Source organism: Schistocerca piceifrons, chromosome 1 (genome assembly GCF_021461385.2).
Source record: "Schistocerca piceifrons isolate TAMUIC-IGC-003096 chromosome 1, iqSchPice1.1, whole genome shotgun sequence".
Taxonomy (NCBI): domain Eukaryota; kingdom Metazoa; phylum Arthropoda; class Insecta; order Orthoptera; family Acrididae; genus Schistocerca; species Schistocerca piceifrons.
The window spans coordinates 176,050,096-176,077,133 of record NC_060138.1 but is presented as its reverse complement, the minus strand read 5'-3'; the positions used below and the strand labels follow the sequence as shown (position 1 = coordinate 176,077,133).

Genomic DNA, 27,038 nt, shown 5'->3' with positions numbered 1-27,038 from the left:
GTCAGTCATCGCTGTGGACCTCAGTGGTAGCGAATTGTTGTGGCAGAGTAAATCTTTGTACGCATTTTCAGGACTCTGAAATGTATTTTTCTCGAGGGCTGTAGCGATCGCAAAGAAGTGTAAGCTGTAGCAGCCTCCTTAGCTCAGGGGCAGAGCACTGGTCTTGTAAACCAGGGGTCGTGAGTTCGATTCTCACAGGGGGCAGCACAATTTTAAATGGGCCAATGTAATGCTTTGAACCGAAAATTTCAAAATAGCGTGTCTTTTCGGGCCTGAGCCAAGATCACAGATGACGATAGACGAAAGACGGCAGCACCCGTCAATCATCGCTGTGGACCTCAGTGGTAGCGAATTGTTGTGGCAGAGTAAATCTTTGTACGAATTTTCAGGACTCTGAAATGTATTTTTCTCGAGGGCTGTAGCGATCGCAAAGAGGTGTAAGCTGTAGCAGCCTCCTTAGCTCAGGGGCGCAGTTCCGCTTGAGACGCGACAGCGATCGCACGTGCTGTGTATTCGATCCGCCGTTTCCCTCGGGTTGTGACTATTTACTTTCTGTGTGTGACGTTTCTTTGTCTTCTTTTCTTCGTTGTTTCGTCGCCTTAGTGTTTGTGTTGTGTCTTGTGTTGTATAGCGGCTTTTGCCGCATTAATTAAGTGTTATGGCTTCCCGGTTGTTTCCGCGGAAGTGTACTCTCAGTTTTCAGTTTAACAAGGCCACCAGGAATGTTCAACCAACTTCGTTGGAAATTCACGAATGGATTGTGGATACGATTGGCATTACATCGGACCAGGTACATACGGCGTATTTTGACACAGAACTTTACTGCTTTTTTGTGAAATTGTTGAACCCGGTTTTGCTAGATAAGATTTTACTTAAACATGGTGAGCAAGTGTCGTTCCGTCATAGAGATGGTTCTGTTAGCAGTGTTACTGTTTCAAATGCTGAAATTACGTATACCACAGTTCGGATTTATAATTTACCCCCTGAAGTTGAAAACAGTTACCTTAAGGAAGCTTTGCTTGGTTATGGTACCGTTCGGTCAATTCGAAATGAACGTTGGTCTGCACAACATAAGCTGCAATGTTATAATGGTGTCAGATCGGTTGAAATGCATATTAAGTCGAATATACCGTCCCATCTGGTTGTATGTGGTTATCGTGTTCATCTTACTTATGAGGGGCAAGTTGGTACGTGTTTTCTATGTAATGAAAATGGTCATGTTCGTGCTAATTGCCCTAAGCGGGTGTTTGTGCTTAAAAATGGGCTCGCACAACGCCGCAAATTAACGGTTGCCGATCTTGTGCCAGCAGCTTCCTCCACTGTCTCGTGTCAGCCTCCTGCAGTAGATTGTTCACAACGGGTGACACCTTCCTCTGATGCAGGTTTTCCCCCGTTACCCACTCGCCCAGATGTATCGGCTGCTTCTACACCGATCCCGTCTGTTTCCAATAACAAACGCCGTCGTGCTAGTGATACCGGTAGCACTGATGACGAAGCTGCTGTTTCGCAGCCGGTTAGCGAATCTGACGAGAGAATTCCGGAATCTCCCTTGCTTGTTTTGGATTCTGTTCCCACTGTGTCTCCTGCTTTGCCTGATGACGTCTACCTGGTGCTACGCTGTCGGCGCAAGAGCCCCAACATTCGGTCGAGGTGGTGTTGACATCCCTCCCGACACAGGCATCACAACATGTTGACGACACTTCGGTGCAGACAGCTGTTTGTCGGAAAATCGCTTCTAGAACTGCGCGCTCCGCTTCAGCGGATTCCAAACCTATCTCTCCACCTCCTACACTTCCAATACCTACACCTTCTGATGCCGGTGCCGATGTTCCTGATGCAGTTTTCCCCTTGCTTGCTCCTTCTTCAGATTCCTCTCGCCCTGCTAATCCTTCGGATGCCTTGGTTGACGTGCCTGATCTCGAACCCCCCACTCCACCTGCTCTTGACTCTGGTGTGCATCAGATACGCCGTCGGGTGAAAGTGCCCCCCAATCTTCACGCGGTGCGGAAAAAACACAAGCATGCAAAGGATGACTCTGATTCCGTTGATTCCGGGCAATCACCCTCTGCCATGTCTGATGTTGATGATCTGGATGTAGTTGCTTCTAATGTGGTGTAATTAGGGTTCATTTTCCCTTTTGTTTTGTTGATGTTGCAGGCGTACACGTTTATTACCTTAAATATAAATAGCATTCAATCTGCTCTGAAGTTAGCGTCTCTGCAGCAGTTCATTTATGACTCTGCAGCTGATGTTGTTTTCCTGCAGGAAGTCTCCGTTGCACACCTGTTTGTTCCTGGCTTTCGCACTATTATAAATTTTGCGCCTGAGTTTTCCACAGGTACTGCCTTACTAATTCGTGACGGTATCCCCGTTACCGAAATTGAGCTCTTAGACTCGGGAAGGGGTATTGGTTGTCGGTTATTTGACACAACCTTGGTTAATATTTACGCCCCCTCTGGTTCCAGCAAACGGCAGGAAAGGTCTCGTTTTTATAAAGAGGATCTGATTTATCTTTTACGCAAAAATCCTGCGACTTTGATATTGGGGGGTGATTTTAATTGTGTATTACAAGCTAAGGACCTATCCCCTCATTTTAATTATTGTTTCGAGCTACATTCTCTTGTACGTCAACTACGACTACGCGATGCGTGGGAGGTTAAACACCCCACTTTAGTTAAATTTACATTTTTTACTGCCACGTCAAGTAGTCGCCTGGACCGATTGTATATTTCTGATCCCCTTAGTGTTTCTGTTTTAAATGTAGATGTAATTCCAGCCAGTTTTACGGATCATTGTGCCCTTGCGGTTATAATTAATTTGGAACGTCAGCCTCTTAAACTTTATCGGCCACTGTGGAAATTAAATGTCTCCTTGCTCGATGACCCTGACATCGAACCTCTAATACAGACGGCGTGGGTCATGTGTTTACGTTCTCTGCGATACTATCCGTCTAAGCTTCACTGGTGGATCCACTGTGCGAAGCCAAAACTACGTCGCACTTTAATGTCCTACAGTTATAATAGAGCGCGAGATCTGAAACTGACTTTTGAGTATTATTATTCGGTGCTTCGCGAACTTTATGATACTCCTCGAATGACATGTGCCCACCTTTCTGAGGTTCGGAAAATTAAAGCCAAGCTCCTTAGTATTAAACGGCTTCAGATGGAAGGATTGAAGATTAAATCTAAGCCGCCGTCCACCTTAGCACATGAAATGACTTCTATGTACCATCTGTTTCGTCACCACAAGAACTGTCGACGTGTATTGATTGACGGCCTTATGGCAGCTGATGGTCGCCGGCTTACCTTACAGAATGAAATAACCCATGAACTTACCTGCTACTATGAGACCTTATATGCTGTGGCTGATTCTGATCCGCTTGATGTTGACGAGATTTCAACTGCTATCCCATCAGTTTTAACAGAGGACCATAATGTGGAATTTTTAGCTCCTTTTACTGCAGACGAAATTTCAGCTTTCATTGCTTGTTCACCATCTCACAAATCTCCTGGTCCGGATGGCCTTCCTAAGGAATTTTTTGTTCGCTTTTGGACTATTATAGGGCCTGTTTTTACGGATATTGTAAATGAAATCTTGAATGGTGGCACAATTCCAGCCGATTTCAAGAGAGGTACGGTTGTCCTGATACCAAAATCTGCTGGTTTGAAGACAGCTAGTGACTTTCGTCCTTTAACCCTTTTAAATTTTGATTATAAGACGGCTGCTAGGGCTGTTAATGCACGTCTATCCCTCTTGCTTACACCTGTGATAACTCCTTGTCAAAGCTGCTTTCCAGGGCGCTCCATATTGACTCCTCTGGCGGGGTATCGTGATGTCGTGTCGATTGTCGCTGTCACCAATATTTCCTGTGCGCTTTTATTTGTTGATTTTAGTAAGGCTTTTGATCGTGTGTCCCATTCGTTTTTAGAGCTTCTGCTGCGCCGACTCGGTTTTAATGAAAAGGCGCTGCTGGTACTTAAGAATATGACGACTGGTATTTCTGCTAAGATTGACATTAATGGCCAGCTCACGAAGGTCATTGATATTAAACGTGGCGTCCCGCAAGGTAGCCCTTTATCCATGACCCTTTATGCTCTCTCCCTTCAACCACTCCTCTCTCGTCTCAACTCGACACTTCGTGGTCTTACGATTTCTGGGGTTACCCTGACAGCAACAGCTTATGCTGATGATTTGGTTGTTTTGCTTCGTTCCGCCGCCGAAGTGCCGCAGTTGAAAATGGAACTAGATACATTTTCTGCGGCCTCCGGTTCTCGTCTCAACCCCCGTAAAAGCAAACTTCTGAATTTGCGGGGCTTTGAAAATGTGGTTGTTCCGTGGGTTACGGCTGTTGAACACCATACACATTTAGGCATCTATCTTGAACGGTGTCCTCTTCGTATGGCTGCAAAAAATTGGCAAGTGGCCATTTCCAAGCTTCAAGGTGTTTTATTCGAACACTCATGGCGTTCGATACCGCTACTGCAAAAAAAGTGTGTATTAGACACTTATGTTTTATGTAAAGTATATTACGTTGCTCAGTTGTTTCCGCTTCCCCGAATGCAGGGTGCAAAAATGGTCCAGCTTATCAACAGATATATTTGGCGGGGGCACATTTTTAAATTACGTTGTGATGTTCTTACGAAGCCGCGTCTTGCGGGCGGCTTGTCGTTCACCGATGTCCGTGTCAAGGCTGCGGCCCTTTATGTTAAGCGCACCCTCCATCTTTTATTTTCTGAGTCCCCGACTGTTACTTCGCGATTATTCCATGTCGTTCGTCCTGCGAGCTTGTCACCGCCTATTAACGTAGGGCCTCTAAATGCGAAGCTACGGCATGTTCGGGACTTCTACATTGAGATTAGTTATCTGGATCTCCACTTCCAACGTGGTCCTGTTTTTACTATGCGAACACTGCTTGACAAATGGCACAGGTCTTCTTCTTCCATCCCGATTGTTTTGCAATATCCCCGTTTTAATTGGCGTCACATATGGACGAATATTAGCTTACCCGTTCATTCAGCACCTGTTGCCTCCCTATGGTATAAGGTAGTTCACCAGCTGATTCCTACGAACGAACGACTTCATCGCATAGGTTTAAGTGTCTCTCCGCTTTGTCAAACGTGTGGTTGTGTTGATACACTCCAACACCGATTTACCTGCGCTGACCGTCTTCGCATGTGGTACTGGCTGCGCCGACAATTGGCGTTACTCACCAGGAGCTCGGAATCGGCATTTACAACTGATATTCTCTGCTGGCCGGACACGGTTTTTTATCCCGGGACAAAGAACAATACCATTATGTGGCTTCTTGGCCGTTACATTTTTGCAGTGGTTGATGGTGATGGTATTTCCGATTTTCTTTCGTTTATTGGTTACATGCTTCATGAGTACTGGACGCAACAATCTTTCCCACATCTTAAGAGGGACTTTGCGAATATGCTTAGTATTGTCTTCGAAAAGCAGGGGATTGGTTAAGTTTCCACTTCTATTGATCGCTCCTGCGCCAGTTACATTAATGGCACCGGTATAGGGGCATACTGATCTCACTTCATGATAGGGAAGACATTCTCGCTAGCTCTTACTTATTTTGCTTTCCTGCCAAGCTTTTACCTGTTTGAATAGACACTGCATCACAAGCCCCGTGTCCACATAAAAAAAAAAAAAAAAAAAAAAAAAAAAGGGGCAGAGCACTGGTCTTGTAAACCAGGGGTCGTGAGTTCGATTCTCACAGGGGGCAGCACAATTTTAAATGGGCCAATGTAATGCTTTGAACCGAAAATTTCAAAATAGCGTGTCTTTTCGGGCCTGAGCCAAGATCACAGATGACGATAGACGAAAGACGGCAGCACCCGTCAGTCATCGCTGTGGACCTCAGTGGTAGCGAATTGTTGTGGCAGAGTAAATCTTTGTACGCATTTTCAGGACTCTGAAATGTATTTTTCTCGAGGGCTGTAGCGATCGCAAAGAAGTGTAAGCTGTAGTAGCCTCCTTAGCTCAGGGGTAATAATTCGTGTTTAGGCGAACTATGATGACTCATTCATCCTCGAACATACAAGAGGATCTCTGGAATAAAAGCTGTGGACGATTGAAGACTTTTCCATTTACTGTTCTGGCGAAGCGAAGTGCAATTCAGCTTCTGCGCATGGGAATTATGCACTAAACACAGTTTTCAAAGAGAGAGAGAATCTGCTTGAACGTATTAGTGTGGGAAGGACAATGAGAAAAAGCAGAACAACCGTTAAACCTGCAAATGAGGTTGACAGTAAGGAACTTCTCATGGAGTTAGACAAAACAGCAAATACGTTTGCACGTGAAACCGAAACAATTAAAGACAGTTTCAAAGAATCGCAAGAAAGTAAAGGCAAACTTCCAAAGTCAAGAAAACGTGGTTGGCAGAAACAGATTTATGTTGGTAAAAATACAAACCTGCCACATATGAAGAGTATTACAAGACAAAGTGCAGTTGGCTTTATTAACATGACTAGGCATAAGCAAAATAAACAAGTCCTCAAAAGAAATAGGAAATCAAGCAGTGATGCAGTGGGTACAAAAGATGGCTACAGTGAAATACCTGACTCTGAAGAGGAGGAATACGTGGGAAAGATGCAGTTGAAAGGATTTGAAGCTGTAGAACAGAACCTGCAAAGTACTGAAGAATGTTTTAGTGCTAGAGAGGAAGACTGTCAAGACTGTCCAGAATACAAGTCTTCAGCAGCGTTGTTCTACTCTAATAATATGATGCCTCATCCAGCATCGGATATAGCAAAGGTGTTACAAAGCAAGAAGAACGTAAAAACAAAGAAGAATTTCCAGTTCAAATTTAACAATTTCAGACGGCAAAACGGGAGTGTTGGAACTATTTTAAGCACAGAAGGAAAGGTGCTCACATGTTTTACCCGAAATGTTGAAGACAATTGGTGTGGGGTAATCAGACCGTGTTCAGTTAGGCTATCTCGTTTGTCTGAAAGAGAGTTAATGAGTGGTGGTCACTTAGTGATACCGTCAGATACTCATAAGGCAGGAAGTATTTCTGCAAGTGCACCCAGATATAGACAAACAAAAATGAAAAAAAGCAGGTGTGATACATCTGTGAAACCAGCAGTCAGAGTTCCAAATGAAGTCGATAAAACAGAGCTTCATCTAGAGTTGGAGAAAGCTGCCTCTACTTTTGCTTCTGAAGTAAAACAAGATAGTTATATTCCATTTGAGGCAGAGTTTGAGAATACAGAAAGTTTGGTTGTCTCAGAAAAAGACGAAGCTAGTAAAGTAGCTTCCATTAATAAAAATTGTGATAAAAAAGGACACATGAATTCTTCCAAAGGTGATTCAAATGTGTTGACAAGCAATGTGGTCCAAAAAAATAGGGGAAAGAGACACTCTGGCAGGATTAATAGAAATGTCAGTGACTCACAGCATGCACATATGAGCACTGCCGACTCTGAGGCGGAAGAAGAAAATTGGCTGGGGTGGAACTCTAGGGTCACTCCACTAAATACAATTCCAGGAGGAGAGATAGTTTCTGTAAAAGAAAATGACCATGTGGAAGAACTAATAAACTGGAACATGAAGGTGGAAAGTGACAGTGATATGGACGTTGAAGAAGTGTTTCTTCTTACTGATTTGGTGGAGATAAAGAAAAAATATGTCAGTACTGAAAGTCTTTCCAGTGATAGTGAAGACGAGTGGCCGGGGTGGCCAGAATACAAGCCTCCCTGCACATTATATTACATTTTTAAAGTATAATTCATGTTCACAAGCAGTGTGTGACCTTCCATTGTAAGCTAATTTTAATGATGATCTTTTTAAAAATATATATATATACACAAAAGTACAGGTTTTGTATGCAGTTATAAGGAAGATAATCCTTAAATATAATGATTTGTCTGTTTACTGAAAGAAAATGTAATCTCGGTTTAGCATGTTCATTTATGAGTTAGTTTTTTATTTGCATACTCATGTACATAAATCCATCATCATGTTATTACAATAATAAAAAGTAGTGTGAACCTCTCAAAAAAAAAAAAAAAAAAAAAAAAAAAAAAAAAGGGGCAGAGCACTGGTCTTGTAAACCAGGGGTCGTGAGTTCGATTCTCACAGGGGGCAGCACAATTTTAAATGGGCCAATGTAATGCTTTGAACCGAAAATTTCAAAATAGCGTGTCTTTTCGGGCCTGAGCCAAGATCACAGATGACGATAGACGAAAGACGGCAGCACCCGTCAGTCATCGCTGTGGACCTCAGTGGTAGCGAATTGTTGTGGCAGAGTAAATCTTTGTACGCATTTTCAGGACTCTGAAATGTATTTTTCTCGAGAGCTGTAGCGATCGCAAAGAAGTGTAAGCTGTAGCAGCCTCCTTAGCTCAGGGGCAGAGCACTGGTCTTGTAAACCAGGGGTCGTGAGTTCGATTCTCACAGGGGGCAGCACAATTTTAAATGGGCCAATGTAATGCTTTGAACCGAAAATTTCAAAATAGCGTGTCTTTTCGGGCCTGAGCCAAGATCACAGATGACGATAGACGAAAGACGGCAGCACCCGTCAGTCATCGCTGTGGACCTCAGTGGTAGCGAATTGTTGTGGCAGAGTAAATCTTTGTACGCATTTTCAGGACTCTGAAATGTATTTTTCTCGAGGGCTGTAGCGATCGCAAAGAGGTGTAAGCTGTAGCAGCCTCCTTAGCTCAGGGGCAGAGCACTGGTCTTGTAAACCAGGGGTCGTGAGTTCGATTCTCACAGGGGGCAGCACAATTTTAAATGGGCCAATGTAATGCTTTGAACCGAAAATTTCAAAATAGCGTGTCTTTTCGGGCCTGAGCCAAGATCACAGATGACGATAGACGAAAGACGGCAGCACCCGTCAGTCATCGCTGTGGACCTCAGTGGTAGCGAATTGTTGTGGCAGAGTAAATCTTTGTACGCATTTTCAGGACTCTGAAATGTATTTTTCTCGAGGGCTGTAGCGATCGCAAAGAAGTGTATGCTGTAGCAGCCTCCTTAGCTCAGGGGCAGAGCACTGGTCTTGTAAACCAGGGGTCGTGAGTTCGATTCTCACAGGGGGCAGCACAATTTTAAATGGGCCAATGTAATGCTTTGAACCGAAAATTTCAAAATAGCGTGTCTTTTCGGGCCTGAGCCAAGATCACAGATGACGATAGACGAAAGACGGCAGCACCCGTCAGTCATCGCTGTGGACCTCAGTGGTAGCGAATTGTTGTGGCAGAGTAAATCTTTGTACGCATTTTCAGGACTCTGAAATGTATTTTTCTCGAGGGCTGTAGCGATCGCAAAGAGGTGTAAGCTGTAGCAGTCTCCTTAGCTCAGGGGCAGAGCACTGGTCTTGTAAACCAGGGGTCGTGAGTTCGATTCTCACAGGGGGCAGCACAATTTTAAATGGGCCAATGTAATGCTTTGAACCGAAAATTTCAAAATAGCGTGTCTTTTCGGGCCTGAGCCAAGATCACAGATGACGATAGACGAAAGACGGCAGCACCCGTCAGTCATCGCTGTGGACCTCAGTGGTAGCGAATTGTTGTGGCAGAGTAAATCTTTGTACGCATTTTCAGGACTCTGAAATGTATTTTTCTCGAGGGCTGTAGCGATCGCAAAGAGGTGTAAGCTGTAGCAGCCTCCTTAGCTCAGGGGCAGAGCACTGTTCTTGTAAACCAGGGGTCGTGAGTTCGATTCTCACAGGGGGCAGCACAATTTTAAATGGGCCAATGTAATGCTTTGAACCGAAAATTTCAAAATAGCGTGTCTTTTCGGGCCTGAGCCAAGATCACAGATGACGATAGACGAAAGACGGCAGCACCCGTCAGTCATCGCTGTGGACCTCAGTGGTAGCGAATTGTTGTGGCAGAGTAAATCTTTGTACGCATTTTCAGGACTCTGAAATGTATTTTTCTCGAGGGCTGTAGCGATCGCAAAGAGGTGTAAGCTGTAGCAGCCTCCTTAGCTCAGGGGCAGAGCACTGGTCTTGTAAACCAGGGGTCGTGAGTTCGATTCTCACAGGGGGCAGCACAATTTTAAATGGGCCAATGTAATGCTTTGAACCGAAAATTTCAAAATAGCGTGTCTTTTCGGGCCTGAGCCAAGATCACAGATGACGATAGACGAAAGACGGCAGCACCCGTCAGTCATCGCTGTGGACCTCAGTGGTAGCGAATTGTTGTGGCAGAGTAAATCTTTGTACGCATTTTCAGGACTCTGAAATGTATTTTTCTCGAGGGCTGTAGCGATCGCAAAGAGGTGTAAGCTGTAGCAGCCTCCTTAGCTCAGGGGCGAGTTCCGCTTTAGACGCCGTGCAGTGTGGACGTGCCTAGTCTTCCGCTCCGCCGTAGCGTTACGTATAGTGGACTATCGTTTTCGTTTACGTGTTGTGTTGCAACTTCTGTGAGTGTTTCTCCGTCGTTGTTTCGTACCTTGTGTTACTTTCTGTCCTTATTTCAGTGTTTTTTGTGTAGCGGTTTCGACCGCATATTTTGAAAATGTCGTCCCAGGTTATTCCTCGTCAGGCTACAGTTAGTTTTGCTTTTGACAAGTCAACCCGCCATGTGCAACCTAGTTCTCTTGAGATTCATGATTGGTTGGTAGATACCTTTGGTGTTCATTCGGATCAGGTGCACACTGCTTATTTTGATACCGAACTGTATGTATTCTTTGTTAAGTTTATGGACCCACTTCAGGTTGATAAAATTCTTTCTAAATATGGTCATCAAGTTCTCTTTCGGCATCGGGATGATTCTGTAAGTACCGTGCTGCTTTCCAATGCTTCCATCACGTATACCAATGTTCGTGTTTACAACCTTCCACCGGAGGTGGATAATGTCTATCTTAAGGAGGGTCTACAGAAGTATGGTGATGTAAAGAGCATTCGCCTTGAACGCTGGTCAAGCCAACATCGCCTGCAATGTTACAGTGGTATTCGTTCAGTCGAAATGCACGTTAAGCAGAATATTCCATCTCACCTGCAGATCGGTGGATATCGTGTCCATGTAACATATAGTGGTCAGGTTGGCACCTGTTTTTTGTGCAATGAAAGTGGTCACGTGCGTACCGACTGTCCGCGGAGAGTTTTTGTTTTAAAAAATTCTCTCGAACAGCGTCGCAAGTTAACGGTCGCTGACCTCGTTGCAGGTGGTTCTGCTCTTGGTGTAGCACAGTCCAGTGGTAGTAGCGCCCCTCCACAGGTTTTGCGCACCCCTGATACAGAATTTCCTCCTTTGCGTGCTAAATCTGATGTTGTTCCGTCTGTCCCTCAGGTGGGTGTGCCACTTTTGAATAATAAGAGGCGTCGCCCACACGATGGAAATAGTACGGATGAGGATCTCCCTGAGATGCCCCAGTCCGAGCGACCGGCATCCTCCGAGCCACTGTGTACTGTAGCTGCTCCCTGCCCTCCTGAGGTAGCGGTTCCGGTGGCGGCTGCTGGCGCCCCTCCGGCCTCCGACGCAGCTTCTCTCGAGTCGGGTCGTCGGTCGGGCCTGTTGGCGCCGTCTTCCGAACCGACTTCGATGTCACAACAAGTGGAGCCGCGACAACTTCCTGCTTCGCTGCCCCATACCTCTGCCAGCGGAGCTGCTCCGCTTCCTTCCAACTCTGCGGCCTCGGACCTTCCTGCTCACGTTTCGCCTCCGTGCAGTCCATGTTTGCCGGAAGCTAGTGCAGGTGTTGACCATTCCGTTTTGTCGGATGTTTCCCCCGCGACCCCGGATCCCGCATGTGGACCGGCGCGGGTGGTGTCGGATACAGAACTTGACCCTCCTACGTCACCGGCGGCTGAAGTTTCCTTGCCCGTCAGCCGACGCAAGTTACGCGTTCAGCCGAACGTTAATGCTGTTCGTAAAAAACCGAAACGTAAGGGATCCGCGGAACGGGGTAGCAGTCCCCCTCCCTCGGATGCCTCTGTCACCCCTGCTATGGACTGTGACGCTGGTGCGTCGGTGTAGGTGATTTGTTTTCTCGCTTTTCTCTCTATGGTTCAAGCATACACCTTTCTTACCTTAAATGTTAACCGTATTGAGTCCGACGTTCGCATTGCCTCTTTGCGGCAGTTTATTTACGACGCCTGTGCGGACGTAGTGTTTTTGCAGGAAGTGTTGTTTTCTGATCTCTCTCTACCTGGATTTCAAACTGTTTTTAATGTCGCGCCGGAATATTCAACAGGAACTGCTCTTTTCTTTCGAGAGGGCATTCCTATTACTGACATTGAATTCCTTGACTCTGGCCGTGGGATTGGTTGTCGTCTTTTTGATCTCCGCCTCGTTGTTTTGTATGCCCCCTCTGGTTCGGGTCACACTGTGGCTCGATCGCGCTTTTATAAAGAAGAGCTTATTTATCTTTTGCGCCAGAGTCCTCGGAGTCTCCTGCTCGGAGGCGATTTTAATTGTGTTTTACGCCCTGCAGACCAGTCCCCCAATTTTAATTATTGCCGTGATTTACATGACTTAGTTCGTACGATGCATCTGCGTGATGTTTGGGAACACAAATATCCAACCCTGGTGAAATATACGTTTTTTACCGCGTCCTCATGCAGTAGACTCGACAGATTCTATTTATCTGATTTTTTATGTGATAAAATTCTTTCTGTCGATGTTATTCCTACTAGTTTTTCTGACCATTGTGCTTTTACTGCAACTGTAAATCTTAGTCGCCAACCTGCAAAACTTTATCGTTCCCAGTGGATGTTAAATGTTTCCCACCTTGCCGACAGTGCTATGGATGATGTTATAAGTGGCGTGTGGGAGCGATGTCTTCGCTCTGTCCCCCGATACCCCTCCTTGCTGGTTTGGTGGACTGCGTTTGCCAAGCCCAAGATTCGTCAGACTTTGATTTTCTACTGTGCTGCTAGGACGCGTGATTTTAAGAACACGTATGAATATTACTACTCTGTCCTGCGTGAACTATATGACGCGGCGGGTACCTCTCCACTGCGGATCCATGATGTTCGTCGTATTAAAGCCAAGCTCTTGAGCCTTAAACGACGACAGATGGATTGTCTGCGAGTTAAGTCGAAACCTCACTCTCTTGTTGAAGGTGAACTGACATCCTTGTACCACCTGCTACGGCATCAGACTCGTCGTCGTCGCTCCTTCATCTCTTCTCTTACGGTGGATGATGGGCGACAGCTTAGTGCACAGGAGGAAATGGTTCGTGCTCTTCATCAGTATTACACTAGTCTATATTCTGCCGATGATTCTGGTGAGTCTCTTTCGGATGATGTCTTTGGGGATCTAACTGCGACGATCGCGCCTGACGCGAACGGCGAATTTCTCCGGGAGTTCCAGGTAGATGATGTTTTCGATTTTATTGCTCGCTCTCCGTCCAGTAAATCGCCGGGTCCAGACGGCCTGCCTAAAGAATTTTATCTCCGTTTTTGGCCTCTTTTGGGTGGCATTTTTACGCAGATTTTAAATGAGATTGTCAGGGGGATGGATGTGCCTGCCGATTTTAAAGTAGGGAAAATTGTTTTAATCCCGAAGTCCTCTGGTCGTTTATCTGCTGCCAATCTTCGTCCGCTCACATTGCTGAATTTTGACTATAAGACAGCTGCTAGAGCGCTCAATAGCCGGTTGTCTTCTCTGCTTCGGGGTGTGATTGGTGCACATCAATGTTGTTTTCATGATAGATCTATTCTGACACCAGTAGCCGAATATCGGGATGTTGTCTCGGTTGCGGCGGTTACAAACGTACATTGTGCCTTTGCCTTCCTTGATTTTTATAAGGCTTTTGATCACGTCAGTCATGTGTTTTTAGATCGTGTTTTAGGTACAATAGGTTTTAACGCTTCATCACGTGGTGTTCTTGGCAATTTGTATAGGGGAATAACAGCTCGGGTGTCAGTCAATGGGCAGCTGACGCCGCCCATTGCTATCCGCCGCGGAGTGCCTCAGGGTAGTCCGCTCTCTATGTCTTTATTCGTATTGTCCCTGGAACCGCTGCTTCGGACTATTGCTCTCAAGCTTCAGGGTATGTCCCTCTCTGGTGGGAAGCTCTCTGTTAAGGCATATGCGGATGATGTCGTTGTTCTCCTCCGTCAACGTGATGATATCCCGTTGTTGAAAGGGGCGGTTGATGCATACTGTCGTGTCTCTGGAGCGCGTCTCAATCAGGGTAAATGTAAGTTCCTTGATATTCGAGGATTTCGCGATGCTGACGTCCCTTGGGCCACTTTTGTCGATCGCCATACGTCCTTGGGGATTCTCATTGATCGGTGTCCTCTAAAAATGGCGGCTCTCAATTGGAAATCTGTCACCGAGAAGATACAGGGGGCTCTGATGGTCCATGAGCAGCGCTCTGCTACCATTTTGCAAAAAGTCAGAATTTTAGACACCTACGTTCTATGTAAAGCTTATTATGTTGCTCAGCTGTTCCCACTTCCCATGATGGTGGCGAAAAGGTTGCGCCAATTGTCTAGCAGGTTTATATGGAAGGGCCATCTATTCAAGTTACGTTACGAGGTAATGACGAAACCGCGTCTCTTCGGAGGCTTGGGCCTCTCTGACATTACTCGCAAGGCGTCTGCTTTGTACGTCCGCCGAACGACTCTAATTGTTACGCAAGAAGTGACTTCAATTACATCCAGGCTTTTTACTGTTGTGCGTCCGGCGAGCCTTGCTCCACCTGTCGATGTCGGACGCCTAAATTTTAAGTTGAAACACATTCGGGAATTTTACATTGCGGTGAGTTACCTCGGTGACGTCTTCTTGCGGCGACCGGTGCCAACGACCAAGGGCTTGATTGCCCGCTGGGAGGGGCTGGCCGGTCCCAATCCAATAGAACTGGCGTCTCCATCTGTGTCCTGGAGGAACGTCTGGAAGAACGTTAGTCTGCCGATCCACTCTATGGCCGTGGCGTCCACGTGGTATAGGGTAATAAATAATTTGGTTCCCACCAATGTACGACTGCACCGTATTGGTCTTTCTGACACGGACACCTGTACTCGGTGTGGTCTCCTGGATACCCTTGAACATCGATTCACCTGCTGTGGGCACCTTGCTAATTGGCGTTGGCTCAGGAAACAACTTGCTTTTGTCACTAGGTCTGCTGAAGCCGCTTATACTATTGACATCATCGTCCGGCCCGATTCTTCCTTTTTTCCGCGGACGAAGCTCCATACCGTCATGTGGTTGATTGGCCATTTCGTACATTTTGTCAACAGTTGTCATGAAGAGGATGGACACCTAGCGTTTCGGCAGTACATGCTTACTGCTTACTGGCAGCGCTTGCGATTGCCAGGCCTCCGAGATGATTTTGCCAATATGCTTAGCCTGACATTTGAAAGAGAGGGTGTTGGCTAAAATCACCTGTGTGAGCCATTTTCTTTTATACTGTTTCTGGATTTGCCGCCTTTATATATGTTTCTTCTCTACACCAGGACTGAAGTTTTCGTGTTTTAATCTTTATTTCAGTCAGCAGTCTACATTATATAGTCATGTTTTAGGATTTTAATTTCAGTACTGTAAAAAAAAAAAAAAAAAAAAAAAAAAAAAAGTGGCTAGGATACCTGGCTTTCAAAAAAAAAAAAGAAAAAAAAAAAAAAAAAAAAAAAAAAGGGGCAGAGCACTGGTCTTGTAAACCGGGGGTCGTGAGTTCGATTCTCACAGGGGGCAGCACAATTTTAAATGGGCCAATGTAATGCTTTGAACCGAAAATTTCAAAATAGCGTGTCTTTTCGGGCCTGAGCCAAGATCACAGATGACGATAGACGAAAGACGGCAGCACCCGTCAGTCATCGCTGTGGACCTCAGTGGTAGCGAATTGTTGTGGCAGAGTAAATCTTTGTACGCATTTTCAGGACTCTGAAATGTATTTTTCTCGAGGACTGTAGCGATCGCAAAGAGGTGTAAGCTGTAGCAGCCTCCTTAGCTCAGGGGCAGTCTGACCGTCGTGAAACATGGTGGCGGCAGGGTTGAGGTGGCTGTGCGTGGTGTTTGTCCTATTGTTGACGTCTGAGACTTTTGGGAATAATCGGTTCAGGAGGTTTGAATATAAATATAGTTTCAAGCCTCCATATTTGGCTCAGAAGGATGGATCTGTCCCGTTTTGGGAGTACGGCGGAAATGCCATTGCCAGTTCAGAAAATGTCCGAATAGCTCCGTCAATGAAAAGTCAAAAGGGAGCAATATGGACTAAATCAAAAACAAATTTTGATTGGTTGGAAGTAGATATTGTTTTCCGCATCACAGGAAGAGGTAGACTGGGTGCTGATGGGCTGGCTTTCTGGTTCACAGAGTCAAAAGGTGCCTATGATGGACCAGTTTTTGGCAGTTCTGATAAATGGGTTGGACTTGGTGTGTTCTTTGATTCATTTGACAATGATAATAAACACAATAACCCCTTCATTATGGGTGTACTCAATGATGGTACAAAGGAATTTGATCATCCTCATGATGGAGCAACTCAGATGTTGAATGGATGTATGAGAGATTTCCGCAACAAGCCTTACCCGACAAGAGCTCGAATAGAGTATTACCTCAACTCACTCACTGTCCTGATCCATAGTGGTATGACAAACAATGAACAGGAAATGGAAATCTGTTTCAGAGCCGATAATGTAGTCCTTCCCAAAAATGGTTACTTTGGTCTCTCTGCTGCAACAGGAGGGTTAGCAGATGATCACGATGTTCTCCACTTCCTGACCACAAGCTTGCATCCTCCTGGGCAAGCACCTCCACCGCCCTCCCCAGCATGGGTCACTGACGAGGAGCAGAAGAAACTCAGTCAGGAATATGCAGATTATCAGAAGAAGCTGGAACAGCAGAAAGAAGAGTATCGCCGTGAGCACCCTGATGCAGTCAAGGACCGTGATCAATTCTCTGATGAGTGGTTTGAATCTGATAGCCAACGGGAATTGAGACAGATATTTGCAGGACAGAGCAAAATGTCTGAAATGATTCATGAGCTGAGCCGAAAACTGGATGAGGTGGTTGGCAGACAGGAAAGAGTTATGAGCCTTCTCTCTGGTATATCAACAGGAGGACAGGTGGCAGGGGGACAACCACTACAAATAACTGACACTATCCGCCGCCATGAGGTGGATGCTGTCCTGTCCAATCAGAATACTATCATCAATGCTGCTCGGGAAATAAGATCTACTTTACACGAGGTCCATTCACGAGCAGACACTATTTTGCAAACTCAATCAAAGCAGTCAACTGGACAAGTTGCATCTGTCAGCTATGAGGCTGTTGGCTTAGGGAATGAAGTGCGTGATGCACTTAATTCACTCAAGCGTGAAATGGCACAGAAAGTTGTGCCATCTTGTCCAAGTGTATCATGTGTTTCATTGACCATGGTGCTGGTCATTGTTGCTGGGCAGATGCTTGTCCTACTCCTGTATGTTTACTACAGGGACAACAAAGAAGCACAGGCAAAGAAGTTCTTTTAACTTCTGTGATTTGTGCTCGACAGAAGGCTTCCAAAGAAGTGGAGAAACTGTAGTAATGGCAATGTTGTGTTCATGAAGTAACTGAGGATGGGACCTGTGATAATAAAGAGTAAAAGGCTGTTAAGTTTGAACACTAAATAGTATCTAGGGTATTACATTTGTTCCATTATTGACAGAAGCTTTTTTTTTAAATGATTGTAATTCATCCCATGACAGACAATAGACAGTTCTGTTTCCGCTGTGTTTTTTTATACCCATATTCATCTTAATTCCCATATCGTAAGAGACAAAATAAGATCAATATTTCAAACACCATTGGTAATAAAGAATTCTTTGTTCTCTGAACACTGTACCTGTTACTGAGACTGCTCAGAGCAATATGGAATGAGCCCTGTAAATGTGTGTAAAATTTACTTTAGGCGTTCTACATGACAAAATTAAACTTACATTATTGGCTGACTGTAGTCATCATAGCTAATCGTGTATGTGCGCGCGCGCACTCTTCGAAGTTCACATTGTAAAGAGATGTTTTGAGCTGTAAAACATAAGTGTGTTTCAGTACAGAATCCAAGGCCATGTTTCTCACTCAGAGGAAGCTTCTGAAAAGACACATTTATCACAGTTTTTAGTTTTAAGTATATGGACATTCAAGAAAAGGTGCCAATTTTCAGGCAGTATACGCAGATTTGTGCATGGTCTTCACATTCAGGAAGACATACCTCTCTTAAGTTATGTGGTTGTGATGCTCTAGTGTTTCAAAGAAAACTTGTGCTCTTCTGACATAGTTGTTCTGGAAAAGAATTATAAATGAGTGTGAACTTTTAATTCAAGAACCAGTGTGTGTTTATGATTGACATGTAATAGCCCACTGAGAGAAGCTTTGGAATTGGAAAGAGGTAATCAGTGGGAGTAATCATAAGATTCTTTCATTGCTTTGGGCAGTCCTTAAGTTTTTGCAGACATTCCAACATAAATAAATGCATATATTTTTGCATTTTTCTGAGCTGTGGCAAATTTTGTAATGCTGTTGTAGTACTGAGTGATTATATTTTAACAGATGCATTTCATAGGGCCTGGTGTACATAAATTTAAGTATTAAAAGGTGTAACAGAATTGTATGTTAGTGGATATTGTTCTCCAGTTTGAAAAAATTGTGTGTGTGTGTGTGTGTGTGTGTGTGTGTGTGTGTGTGTGTGTGTGTGTGTGTGTGTTCATAAAGTAATTTGTTGGTTTTTCTCATTATTTGGTGAGGAAGCACTGGAGCACAGTTGGTCTGTTTTTCACTTAATTAGGGCTAAACGAATTTAAGGTAACAGTGTGTTACCATTTGAACATTGTCTTGGTATTAGTGGTAGCAGCAACTGTATGGTCAGTAATTTATTTTTGAAACTTACTTTTGTCATTACTGTAAGTTTGTGTTCTGTGGTTCAAAAGTGACTTTCCTCTGACCAAAATTGTTTGCTTCCTGTGCCATTACATGCATTTGAATTTGTTTCCATCCATTTTGCGTTTTCTGTTTGTTCTTAGTTTTTTCTGTTGTAGAATTTGTTTGTTGTGACAATTTTCTTTGCATTTTTCTTGTGGTTGTCTCTTCATGTTTCTGATATTTAGTTGTCTTGTATGTAAGTCCTATGATAATTTTCCAAAACTTTAATGTTTTCTGAGTTTAATTGATGATTGTGATTTGTGGCAGTTTGTTTTTGAACATTTTTTTCCACAGCAAGTTATGTGAAAATGTGAAAGCAGCAATACATGTAAAGAAATTTGTGTTTCAAATTTGTGACATACACAGCAATCTTAGTGAAGCTTTTGTCTTAAACAATTTCCAACCTGTTATCCTCTCCTACCCTGTTATGTTGTGCATGAATTTTTTCTGTTTGGCAATCTTTAAAATGCTGTCTCTGTTCCTTCTTATTTTCTTGTAAGGAGTTATATATAAACACTGTTAATTAGGTTATTGTACAGTGAGAGATAAAGTGCGATGCTTTGGGTGTTACTCTCGTATGGACCAGATTGTTCCTGCTAGAAAATTATTTCATACTAATTTTTTGTTAGTTATAATTTACTTGTCACATTGAAGACCATTTATTCATCCTGCAGCTAAAAATGAATAAAACATGAAATTTACACACATTAACATGCATGGCAATTCTAGAAACTTGTTGTGTATCTATAATGTAGCCCTTGTTCAGAGTTACTACTACAGTGTGAATTTGTTTTCAAAGGGTGTTAGAATAGTTGTCACAAAGTTATGGGGTAAATGATGACCTTTGGTGTGTAAGGATCTAAAATTTTTGTACTTATTCAGAATTACTATATTTTCTGAACACTATTTTAACCCAAAGAAAAATTAAGATGGTAGCATCTGGCATACCCATTCATACACTGCCACATAGTCAAAAATGTGTATTTATTATTGTTTGATGAAGACTGCTGTGTATTGCACAAAATTAGCAAATGTGGTTTGTAAATGAATGTGTTGTGGGTTATTACATCTTAATTTTTTTAGTAGTACCATGTCTAACAAAATTCATTTTGTGGTATTCATTTTATATCTCATTTATTGTGTCTCTTTTACTTATGGCAAAATACATCGCAGGTAGCTACTTTCCACAAAGAGAAATTTCCAGTAAATGCAGTTTTTCTATCAGACAGATGAAAGTAAAAATTAAGTGATGTTATGTAAACCGTGCTGTAGGCATTGGAACCTCACCATTTGTTCATTGAGTCTCAGGTAGACTGTTGTAAACAGAAGTGAACAGTCAAATAAAACTGGCGTGCAATATTTGTTAAAAAAAAAAAAAAAAAAAAAAAAAAGGGGGCAGAGCACTGGTCTTGTAAACCAGGGGTCGTGAGTTCGATTCTCACAGGGGGCAGCACAATTTTAAATGGGCCAATGTAATGCTTTGAACCGAAAATTTCAAAATAGCGTGTCTTTTCGGGCCTGAGCCAAGATCACAGATGACGATAGACGAAAGACGGCAGCACCCGTCAGTCATCGCTGTGGACCTCAGTGGTAGCGAATTGTTGTGGCAGAGTAAATCTTTGTACGCATTTTCAGGACTCTGAAATGTATTTTTCTCGAGGGCTGTAGCGATCGCAAAGAAGTGTAAGCTGTAGCAGCCTCCTTAGCTCAGGGGCAGAGCACTGGTCTTGTAAACCAGGGGTCGTGAGTTCGATTCTCACAGGGGGCAGCACAATTTTAAATGGGCCAATGTAATGCTTTGAACCGAAAATTTCAAAATAGCGTGTCTTTTCGGGCCTGAGCCAAGATCACAGATGACGATAGACGAAAGACGGCAGCACCCGTCAGTCATCGCTGTGGACCTCAGTGGTAGCGAATTGTTGTGGCAGAGTAAATCTTTGTACGCATTTTCAGGACTCTGAAATGTATTTTTCTCGAGGGCTGTAGCGAACGCAAAGAGGTGTAAACTGTAGCAGCCTCCTTAGCTCAGGGGCAGAGCACTGGTCTTGTAAACCAGGGGTCGTGAGTTCGATTCTCACAGGGGGCAGCACAATTTTAAATGGGCCAATGTAATGCTTTGAACCGAAAATTTCAAAATAGCGTGTCTTTTCGGGCCTGAGCCAAGATCACAGATGACGATAGACGAAAGACGGCAGCACCCGTCAGTCATCGCTGTGGACCTCAGTGGTAGCGAATTGTTGTGGCAGAGTAAATCTTTGTACGCATTTTCAGGACTCTGAAATGTATTTTTCTCGAGGGCTGTAGCGATCGCAAAGAAGTGTAAGCTGTAGCAGCCTCCTTAGCTCAGGGGCAGAGCACTGGTCTTGTAAACCAGGGGTCGTGAGTTCGATTCTCACAGGGGGCAGCACAATTTTAAATGGGCCAATGTAATGCTTTGAACCGAAAATTTCAAAATAGCGTGTCTTTTCGGGCCTGAGCCAAGATCACAGATGACGATAGACGAAAGACGGCAGCACCCGTCAGTCATCGCTGTGGACCTCAGTGGTAGCGAATTGTTGTGGCAGAGTAAATCTTTGTACGCATTTTCAGGACTCTGAAATGTATTTTTCTCGAGGGCTGTAGCGATCGCAAAGAGGTGTAAGCTGTAGCAGCCTCCTTAGCTCAGGGGCAGAGCACTGGTCTTGTAAACCAGGGGTCGTGAGTTCGATTCTCACAGGGGGCAGCACAATTTTAAATGGGCCAATGTAATGCTTTGAACCGAAAATTTCAAAATAGCGTGTCTTTTCGGGCCTGAGCCAAGATCACAGATGACGATAGACGAAAGACGGCAGCACCCGTCAGTCATCGCTGTGGACCTCAGTGGTAGCGAATTGTTGTGGCAGAGTAAATCTTTGTACGCATTTTCAGGACTCTGAAATGTATTTTTCTCGAGGGCTGTAGCGATCGCAAAGAGGTGTAAGCTGTAGCAGCCTCCTTAGCTCAGGGGCAGAGCACTGGTCTTGTAAACCAGGGGTCGTGAGTTCGATTGTCACAGGGGGCAGCACAATTTTAAATGGGCCAATGTAATGCTTTGAACCGAAAATTTCAAAATAGCGTGTCTTTTCGGGCCTGAGCCAAGATCACAGATGACGATAGACGAAAGACAGCAGCACCCGTCAGTCATCGCTGTGGACCTCAGTGGTAGCGAATTGTTGTGGCACAGTAAATCTTTGTACGCATTTTCAGGACTCTGAAATGTATTTTTCTCGAGGGCTGTAGCGATCGCAAAGAAGTGTAAGCTGTAGCAGCCTCCTTAGCTCAGGGGCAGAGCACTGGTCTTGTAAACCAGGGGTCGTGAGTTCGATTCTCACAGGGGGCAGCACAATTTTAAATGGGCCAATGTAATGCTTTGAACCGAAAATTTCAAAATAGCGTGTCTTTTCGGGCCTGAGCCAAGATCACAGATGACGATAGACGAAAGACGGCAGCACCCGTCAGTCATCGCTGTGGACCTCAGTGGTAGCGAATTGTTGTGGCAGAGTAAATCTTTGTACGCATTTTCAGGACTCTGAAATGTATTTTTCTCGAGGGCTGTAGCGATCGCAAAGAGGTGTAAGCTGTAGCAGCCTCCTTAGCTCAGGGGCAGAGCACTGGTCTTGTAAACCAGGGGTCGTGAGTTCGATTCTCACAGGGGGCAGCACAATTTTAAATGGGCCAATGTAATGCTTTGAACCGAAAATTTCAAAATAGCGTGTCTTTTCGGGCCTGAGCCAAGATCACAGATGACGATAGACGAAAGACGGCAGCACCCGTCAGTCATCGCTGTGGACCTCAGTGGTAGCGAATTGTTGTGGCAGAGTAAATCTTTGTACGCATTTTCAGGACTCTGAAATGTATTTTTCTCGAGGGCTGTAGCGATCGCAAAGAGGTGTAAGCTGTAGCAGCCTCCTTAGCTCAGGGGCAGAGCACTGGTCTTGTAAACCAGGGGTCGTGAGTTCGATTCTCACAGGGGACAGCACAATTTTAAATGGGCCAATGTAATGCTTTGAACCGAAAATTTCAAAATAGCGTGTCTTTTCGGGCCTGAGCCAAGATCACAGATGACGATAGACGAAAGACGGCAGCACCCGTCAGTCATCGCTGTGGACCTCAGTGGTAGCGAATTGTTGTGGCAGAGTAAATCTTTGTACGCATTTTCAGGACTCTGAAATGTATTTTTCTCGAGGGCTGTAGCGATCGCAAAGAAGTGTAAGCTGTAGCAGCTTCCTTAGCTCAGGGGCAGAGCACTGGTCTTGTAAACCAGGGGTCGTGAGTTCGATTCTCACAGGGGGCAGCACAATTTTAAATGGGCCAATGTAATGCTTTGAACCGAAAATTTCAAAATAGCGTGTCTTTTCGGGCCTGAGCCAAGATCACAGATGACGATAGACGAAAGACGGCAGCACCCGTCAGTCATCGCTGTGGGCCTCAGTGGTAGCGAATTGTTGTGGCAGAGTAAATCTTTGTACGCATTTTCAGGACTCTGAAATGTATTTTTCTCGAGGGCTGTAGCGATCGCGAAGAGGTGTAAGCTGTAGCAGCCTCCTTAGCTCAGGGGCGTAGGGGCGAGAATGTTGTTCAGTGGTAGTGTGTAAATGGTAGTGTAGTGCAAGTTATTTTGCGGTGGTAGTATAATCACAGTTCCACATTTAATATGGCTTCTGATGACGTTGATTATATGTCAGATGACATATTGGTTCAATGTGAACAACAGGACATAAGACCGGGCTTAATACTTAACCACAGTCAGAAAAGATCACATACAAAATATAAACAAAAATTGGTGAAAGATGCAGAAAATAAGAAAATATTTCCAAGAAAAAGTGTGCTTGAGGAAGAAAGGAGGGACGAAGGACTAAAAGAAGCAATTTCCAGTGACAATAAGGGGTTTGCCCTTCTGCAGAAAATGGGCTACAAACCAGGATCAGCTATTGGAAAATCAGGTTCAGGAATTGTGGAGCCTGTACCAATAGCTGTGAAGACAAATAGAGGAGGTCTTGGGAGGGAAGTAGCATTGAAAGAAATTAAAGAACAAAAACTGGCAATTAAGGCAAGATTATTAAAACACAGGAATCAATTAAATGATATAGAAAGTTACAGAAGTCAGATGACAAGAAAAATGGAAGAACGTCAGAATGAAGCTGATCTAAGGAAAAGTCAGAGAATTTGTGAGCAGCTTGACAAAAGAAAGGACATTGACATTCCAGCAGAACCGTGGTTTTGGCCTGATGGTTGGTCACAAGAGGAAGAAAATGAGTCAGATGAAGAGGAGGAGGAGGAAGAAGAATGTGATGGGGATGAGGAGGAGGAGGAGGAGAGCAGTGAGGAAATAACATTTCAGACTCCAGAAAAACTGGAAATAATCACGTTGTATCTAAGAAGAACATATCACTATTGCATCTGGTGTGGAACAGAATTTGACGATGAAAAAGATATGCAGCAGAATTGCCCTGGAAGCACAAGGGCAGATCATTAGTAATCTTATAGTTATGAATAAATAAATAAATAATTAAAAAGAACCACTGGTCAACATCAGTCGACATAAGGTATGAAGTGTGGACATTGTTGATATGTGTTAGTTTCAGAACAATAAAATGCATATTCCAGGGTAAAAAAAAAAAAAAAAAAAAGGGGCAGAGCACTGTTCTTGTAAACCAGGGGTCGTGAGTTCGATTCTCACAGGGGGCAGCACAATTTTAAATGGGCCAATGTAATGCTTTGAACCGAAAATTTCAAAATAGCGTGTCTTTTCGGGCCTGAGCCAAGATCACAGATGACGATAGACGAAAGACGGCAGCACCCGTCAGTCATCGCTGTGGACCTCAGTGGTAGCGAATTGTTGTGGCAGAGTAAATCTTTGTACGCATTTTCAGGACTCTGAAATGTATTTTTCTCGAGGGCTGTAGCGATCGCAAAGAGGTGTAAGCTGTAGCAGCCTCCTTAGCTCAGGGGCAGAGCACTGGTCTTGTAAACCAGGGGTCGTGAGTTCGATTCTCACAGGGGGCAGCACAATTTTAAATGGGCCAATGTAATGCTTTGAACCGAAAATTTCAAAATAGCGTGTCTTTTCGGGCCTGAGCCAAGATCACAGATGACGATAGACGAAAGACGGCAGCACCCGTCAGTCATCGCTGTGGACCTCAGTGGTAGCGAATTGTTGTGGCAGAGTAAATCTTTGTACGCATTTTCAGGACTCTGAAATGTATTTTTCTCGAGGGCTGTAGCGATCGCAAAGAGGTGTAAGCTGTAGCAGCCTCCTTAGCTCAGGGGCAGAGCACTGTTCTTGTAAACCAGGGGTCGTGAGTTCGATTCTCACAGGGGGCAGCACAATTTTAAATGGGCCAATGTAATGCTTTGAACCGAAAATTTCAAAATAGCGTGTCTTTTCGGGCCTGAGCCAAGATCACAGATGACGATAGACGAAAGACGGCAGCACCCGTCAGTCATCGCTGTGGACCTCAGTGGTAGCGAATTGTTGTGGCAGAGTAAATCTTTGTACGCATTTTCAGGACTCTGAAATGTATTTTTCTCGAGGGCTGTAGCGATCGCAAAGAGGTGTAAGCTGTAGCAGCCTCCTTAGCTCAGGGGCAGAGCACTGGTCTTGTAAACCAGGGGTCGTGAGTTCGATTCTCACAGGGGGCAGCACAATTTTAAATGGGCCAATGTAATGCTTTGAACCGAAAATTTCAAAATAGCGTGTCTTTTCGGGCCTGAGCCAAGATCACAGATGACGATAGACGAAAGACGGCAGCACCCGTCAGTCATCGCTGTGGACCTCAGTGGTAGCGAATTGTTGTGGCAGAGTAAATCTTTGTACGCATTTTCAGGACTCTGAAATGTATTTTTCTCGAGGGCTGTAGCGATCGCAAAGAGGTGTAAGCTGTAGCAGCCTCCTTAGCTCAGGGGCAGAGCACTGGTCTTGTAAACCAGGGGTCGTGAGTTCGATTCTCACAGGGGGCAGCACAATTTTAAATGGGCCAATGTAATGCTTTGAACCGAAAATTTCAAAATAGCGTGTCTTTTCGGGCCTGAGCCAAGATCACAGATGACGATAGACGAAAGACGGCAGCACCCGTCAGTCATCGCTGTGGACCTCAGTGGTAGCGAATTGTTGTGGCAGAGTAAATCTTTGTACGCATTTTCAGGACTCTGAAATGTATTTTTCTCGAGGGCTGTAGCGATCGCAAAGAAGTGTAAGCTGTAGCAGCCTCCTTAGCTCAGGGGCAGAGCACTGGTCTTGTAAACCAGGAGCCGTGAGTTCGATTCTCACAGGGGGCAGCACAATTTTAAATGGGCCAATGTAATGCTTTGAACCGAAAATTTCAAAATAGCGTGTCTTTTCGGGCCTGAGCCAAGATCACAGATGACGATAGACGAAAGACGGCAGCACCCGTCAGTCATCGCTGTGGACCTCAGTGGTAGCGAATTGTTGTGGCAGAGTAAATCTTTGTACGCATTTTCAGGACTCTGAAATGTATTTTTCTCGAGGGCTGTAGCGATCGCAAAGAAGTGTAAGCTGTAGCAGCCTCCTTAGCTCAGGGGCAGAGCACTGGTCTTGTAAACCAGGGGTCGTGAGTTCGATTCTCACAGGGGGCAGCACAATTTTAAATGGGCCAATGTAATGCTTTGAACCGAAAATTTCAAAATAGCGTGTCTTTTCGGGCCTGAGCCAAGATCACAGATGACGATAGACGAAAGACGGCAGCACCCATCAGTCATCGCTGTGGACCTCAGTGGTAGCGAATTGTTGTGGCAGAGTAAATCTTTGTACGCATTTTCAGGACTCTGAAATGTATTTTTCTCGAGGGCTGTAGCGATCGCAAAGAAGTGTAAGCTGTAGCAGCCTCCTTAGCTCAGGGGCAGTTCCGCTTTAGACGCCATGCAGTGTGGACGTGCCTAGTCTTCCGCTCCGCCGTAGCGTTACGTATAGTGGACTGTCGTTTTTGTTTACGTGTTGTGTTGCAACTTCTGTGAGTGTTTCTCCGTCGTTGTTTCGTACCTTGTGTTACTTTCTGTCCTTATTTCAGTGTTTTTTTGTGTAGCGGTTTCGACCGCATATTTTGAAAATGTTGTCCCAGGTTATTCCTCGTCAGGCTACAGTTAGTTTTGCTTTTGACAAGTCAACCCGCCATGTGCAACCTAGTTCTCTTGAGATTCATGATTGGTTGGTAGATACCTTTGGTGTTCATTCGGATCAGGTGCACACTGCTTATT

The 27,038-nt window shown here is 44.6% G+C and overlaps 2 protein-coding genes and 22 non-coding genes across 24 annotated transcripts; all 24 read left to right on the top strand.

Annotated features, from left to right (window-relative positions):
• Window positions 1-132: 132 nt before the first annotated feature.
• On the top strand, window positions 133-204 carry Trnat-ugu. Its single transcript has one exon. It is a non-coding gene; the product is annotated as a tRNA-Thr (tRNA).
• An 8,142-nt stretch (window positions 205-8,346) lies between these two features.
• Trnat-ugu lies at window positions 8,347-8,418 on the top strand. Its single transcript has one exon. It is a non-coding gene; the product is annotated as a tRNA-Thr (tRNA).
• A 246-nt stretch (window positions 8,419-8,664) lies between these two features.
• Trnat-ugu lies at window positions 8,665-8,736 on the top strand. The gene has a single exon. It is a non-coding gene; the product is annotated as a tRNA-Thr (tRNA).
• A 246-nt stretch (window positions 8,737-8,982) lies between these two features.
• Trnat-ugu lies at window positions 8,983-9,054 on the top strand. The gene has a single exon. It is a non-coding gene; the product is annotated as a tRNA-Thr (tRNA).
• Window positions 9,055-9,300: 246 nt separating this feature from the next.
• Window positions 9,301-9,372, top strand: Trnat-ugu. Its single transcript has one exon. It is a non-coding gene; the product is annotated as a tRNA-Thr (tRNA).
• Window positions 9,373-9,618: 246 nt separating this feature from the next.
• Window positions 9,619-9,690, top strand: Trnat-ugu. Its single transcript has one exon. It is a non-coding gene; the product is annotated as a tRNA-Thr (tRNA).
• A 246-nt stretch (window positions 9,691-9,936) lies between these two features.
• Trnat-ugu lies at window positions 9,937-10,008 on the top strand. The gene has a single exon. It is a non-coding gene; the product is annotated as a tRNA-Thr (tRNA).
• Window positions 10,009-15,876: 5,868 nt separating this feature from the next.
• Window positions 15,877-19,517, top strand: LOC124782298 (protein ERGIC-53-like). Its single transcript, XM_047253927.1, has one exon. It carries the CDS (start codon window positions 15,887-15,889, stop codon window positions 17,378-17,380), a length of 1,494 nt encoding a protein of 497 aa, XP_047109883.1. The 5' UTR covers window positions 15,877-15,886; the 3' UTR covers window positions 17,381-19,517.
• Window positions 19,518-20,502: 985 nt separating this feature from the next.
• Trnat-ugu lies at window positions 20,503-20,574 on the top strand. The gene has a single exon. It is a non-coding gene; the product is annotated as a tRNA-Thr (tRNA).
• A 246-nt stretch (window positions 20,575-20,820) lies between these two features.
• On the top strand, window positions 20,821-20,892 carry Trnat-ugu. The gene has a single exon. It is a non-coding gene; the product is annotated as a tRNA-Thr (tRNA).
• A 246-nt stretch (window positions 20,893-21,138) lies between these two features.
• Window positions 21,139-21,210, top strand: Trnat-ugu. The gene has a single exon. It is a non-coding gene; the product is annotated as a tRNA-Thr (tRNA).
• A 246-nt stretch (window positions 21,211-21,456) lies between these two features.
• On the top strand, window positions 21,457-21,528 carry Trnat-ugu. The gene has a single exon. It is a non-coding gene; the product is annotated as a tRNA-Thr (tRNA).
• A 246-nt stretch (window positions 21,529-21,774) lies between these two features.
• On the top strand, window positions 21,775-21,846 carry Trnat-ugu. Its single transcript has one exon. It is a non-coding gene; the product is annotated as a tRNA-Thr (tRNA).
• Window positions 21,847-22,092: 246 nt separating this feature from the next.
• Trnat-ugu lies at window positions 22,093-22,164 on the top strand. Its single transcript has one exon. It is a non-coding gene; the product is annotated as a tRNA-Thr (tRNA).
• Window positions 22,165-22,410: 246 nt separating this feature from the next.
• On the top strand, window positions 22,411-22,482 carry Trnat-ugu. The gene has a single exon. It is a non-coding gene; the product is annotated as a tRNA-Thr (tRNA).
• Window positions 22,483-22,728: 246 nt separating this feature from the next.
• Trnat-ugu lies at window positions 22,729-22,800 on the top strand. Its single transcript has one exon. It is a non-coding gene; the product is annotated as a tRNA-Thr (tRNA).
• Window positions 22,801-23,046: 246 nt separating this feature from the next.
• On the top strand, window positions 23,047-23,118 carry Trnat-ugu. Its single transcript has one exon. It is a non-coding gene; the product is annotated as a tRNA-Thr (tRNA).
• A 271-nt stretch (window positions 23,119-23,389) lies between these two features.
• Window positions 23,390-24,343, top strand: LOC124798035 (G patch domain-containing protein 11-like). The gene has a single exon (XM_047261259.1). The coding sequence runs from the start codon at window positions 23,479-23,481 to the stop codon at window positions 24,298-24,300; it is 822 nt and encodes a 273-aa protein (XP_047117215.1). The 5' UTR covers window positions 23,390-23,478; the 3' UTR covers window positions 24,301-24,343.
• Window positions 24,344-24,758: 415 nt separating this feature from the next.
• Window positions 24,759-24,830, top strand: Trnat-ugu. Its single transcript has one exon. It is a non-coding gene; the product is annotated as a tRNA-Thr (tRNA).
• A 246-nt stretch (window positions 24,831-25,076) lies between these two features.
• On the top strand, window positions 25,077-25,148 carry Trnat-ugu. The gene has a single exon. It is a non-coding gene; the product is annotated as a tRNA-Thr (tRNA).
• A 246-nt stretch (window positions 25,149-25,394) lies between these two features.
• Window positions 25,395-25,466, top strand: Trnat-ugu. Its single transcript has one exon. It is a non-coding gene; the product is annotated as a tRNA-Thr (tRNA).
• Window positions 25,467-25,712: 246 nt separating this feature from the next.
• Trnat-ugu lies at window positions 25,713-25,784 on the top strand. Its single transcript has one exon. It is a non-coding gene; the product is annotated as a tRNA-Thr (tRNA).
• Window positions 25,785-26,030: 246 nt separating this feature from the next.
• Trnat-ugu lies at window positions 26,031-26,102 on the top strand. Its single transcript has one exon. It is a non-coding gene; the product is annotated as a tRNA-Thr (tRNA).
• A 246-nt stretch (window positions 26,103-26,348) lies between these two features.
• On the top strand, window positions 26,349-26,420 carry Trnat-ugu. The gene has a single exon. It is a non-coding gene; the product is annotated as a tRNA-Thr (tRNA).
• The last annotated feature ends 618 nt before the right edge of the window (window positions 26,421-27,038 follow it).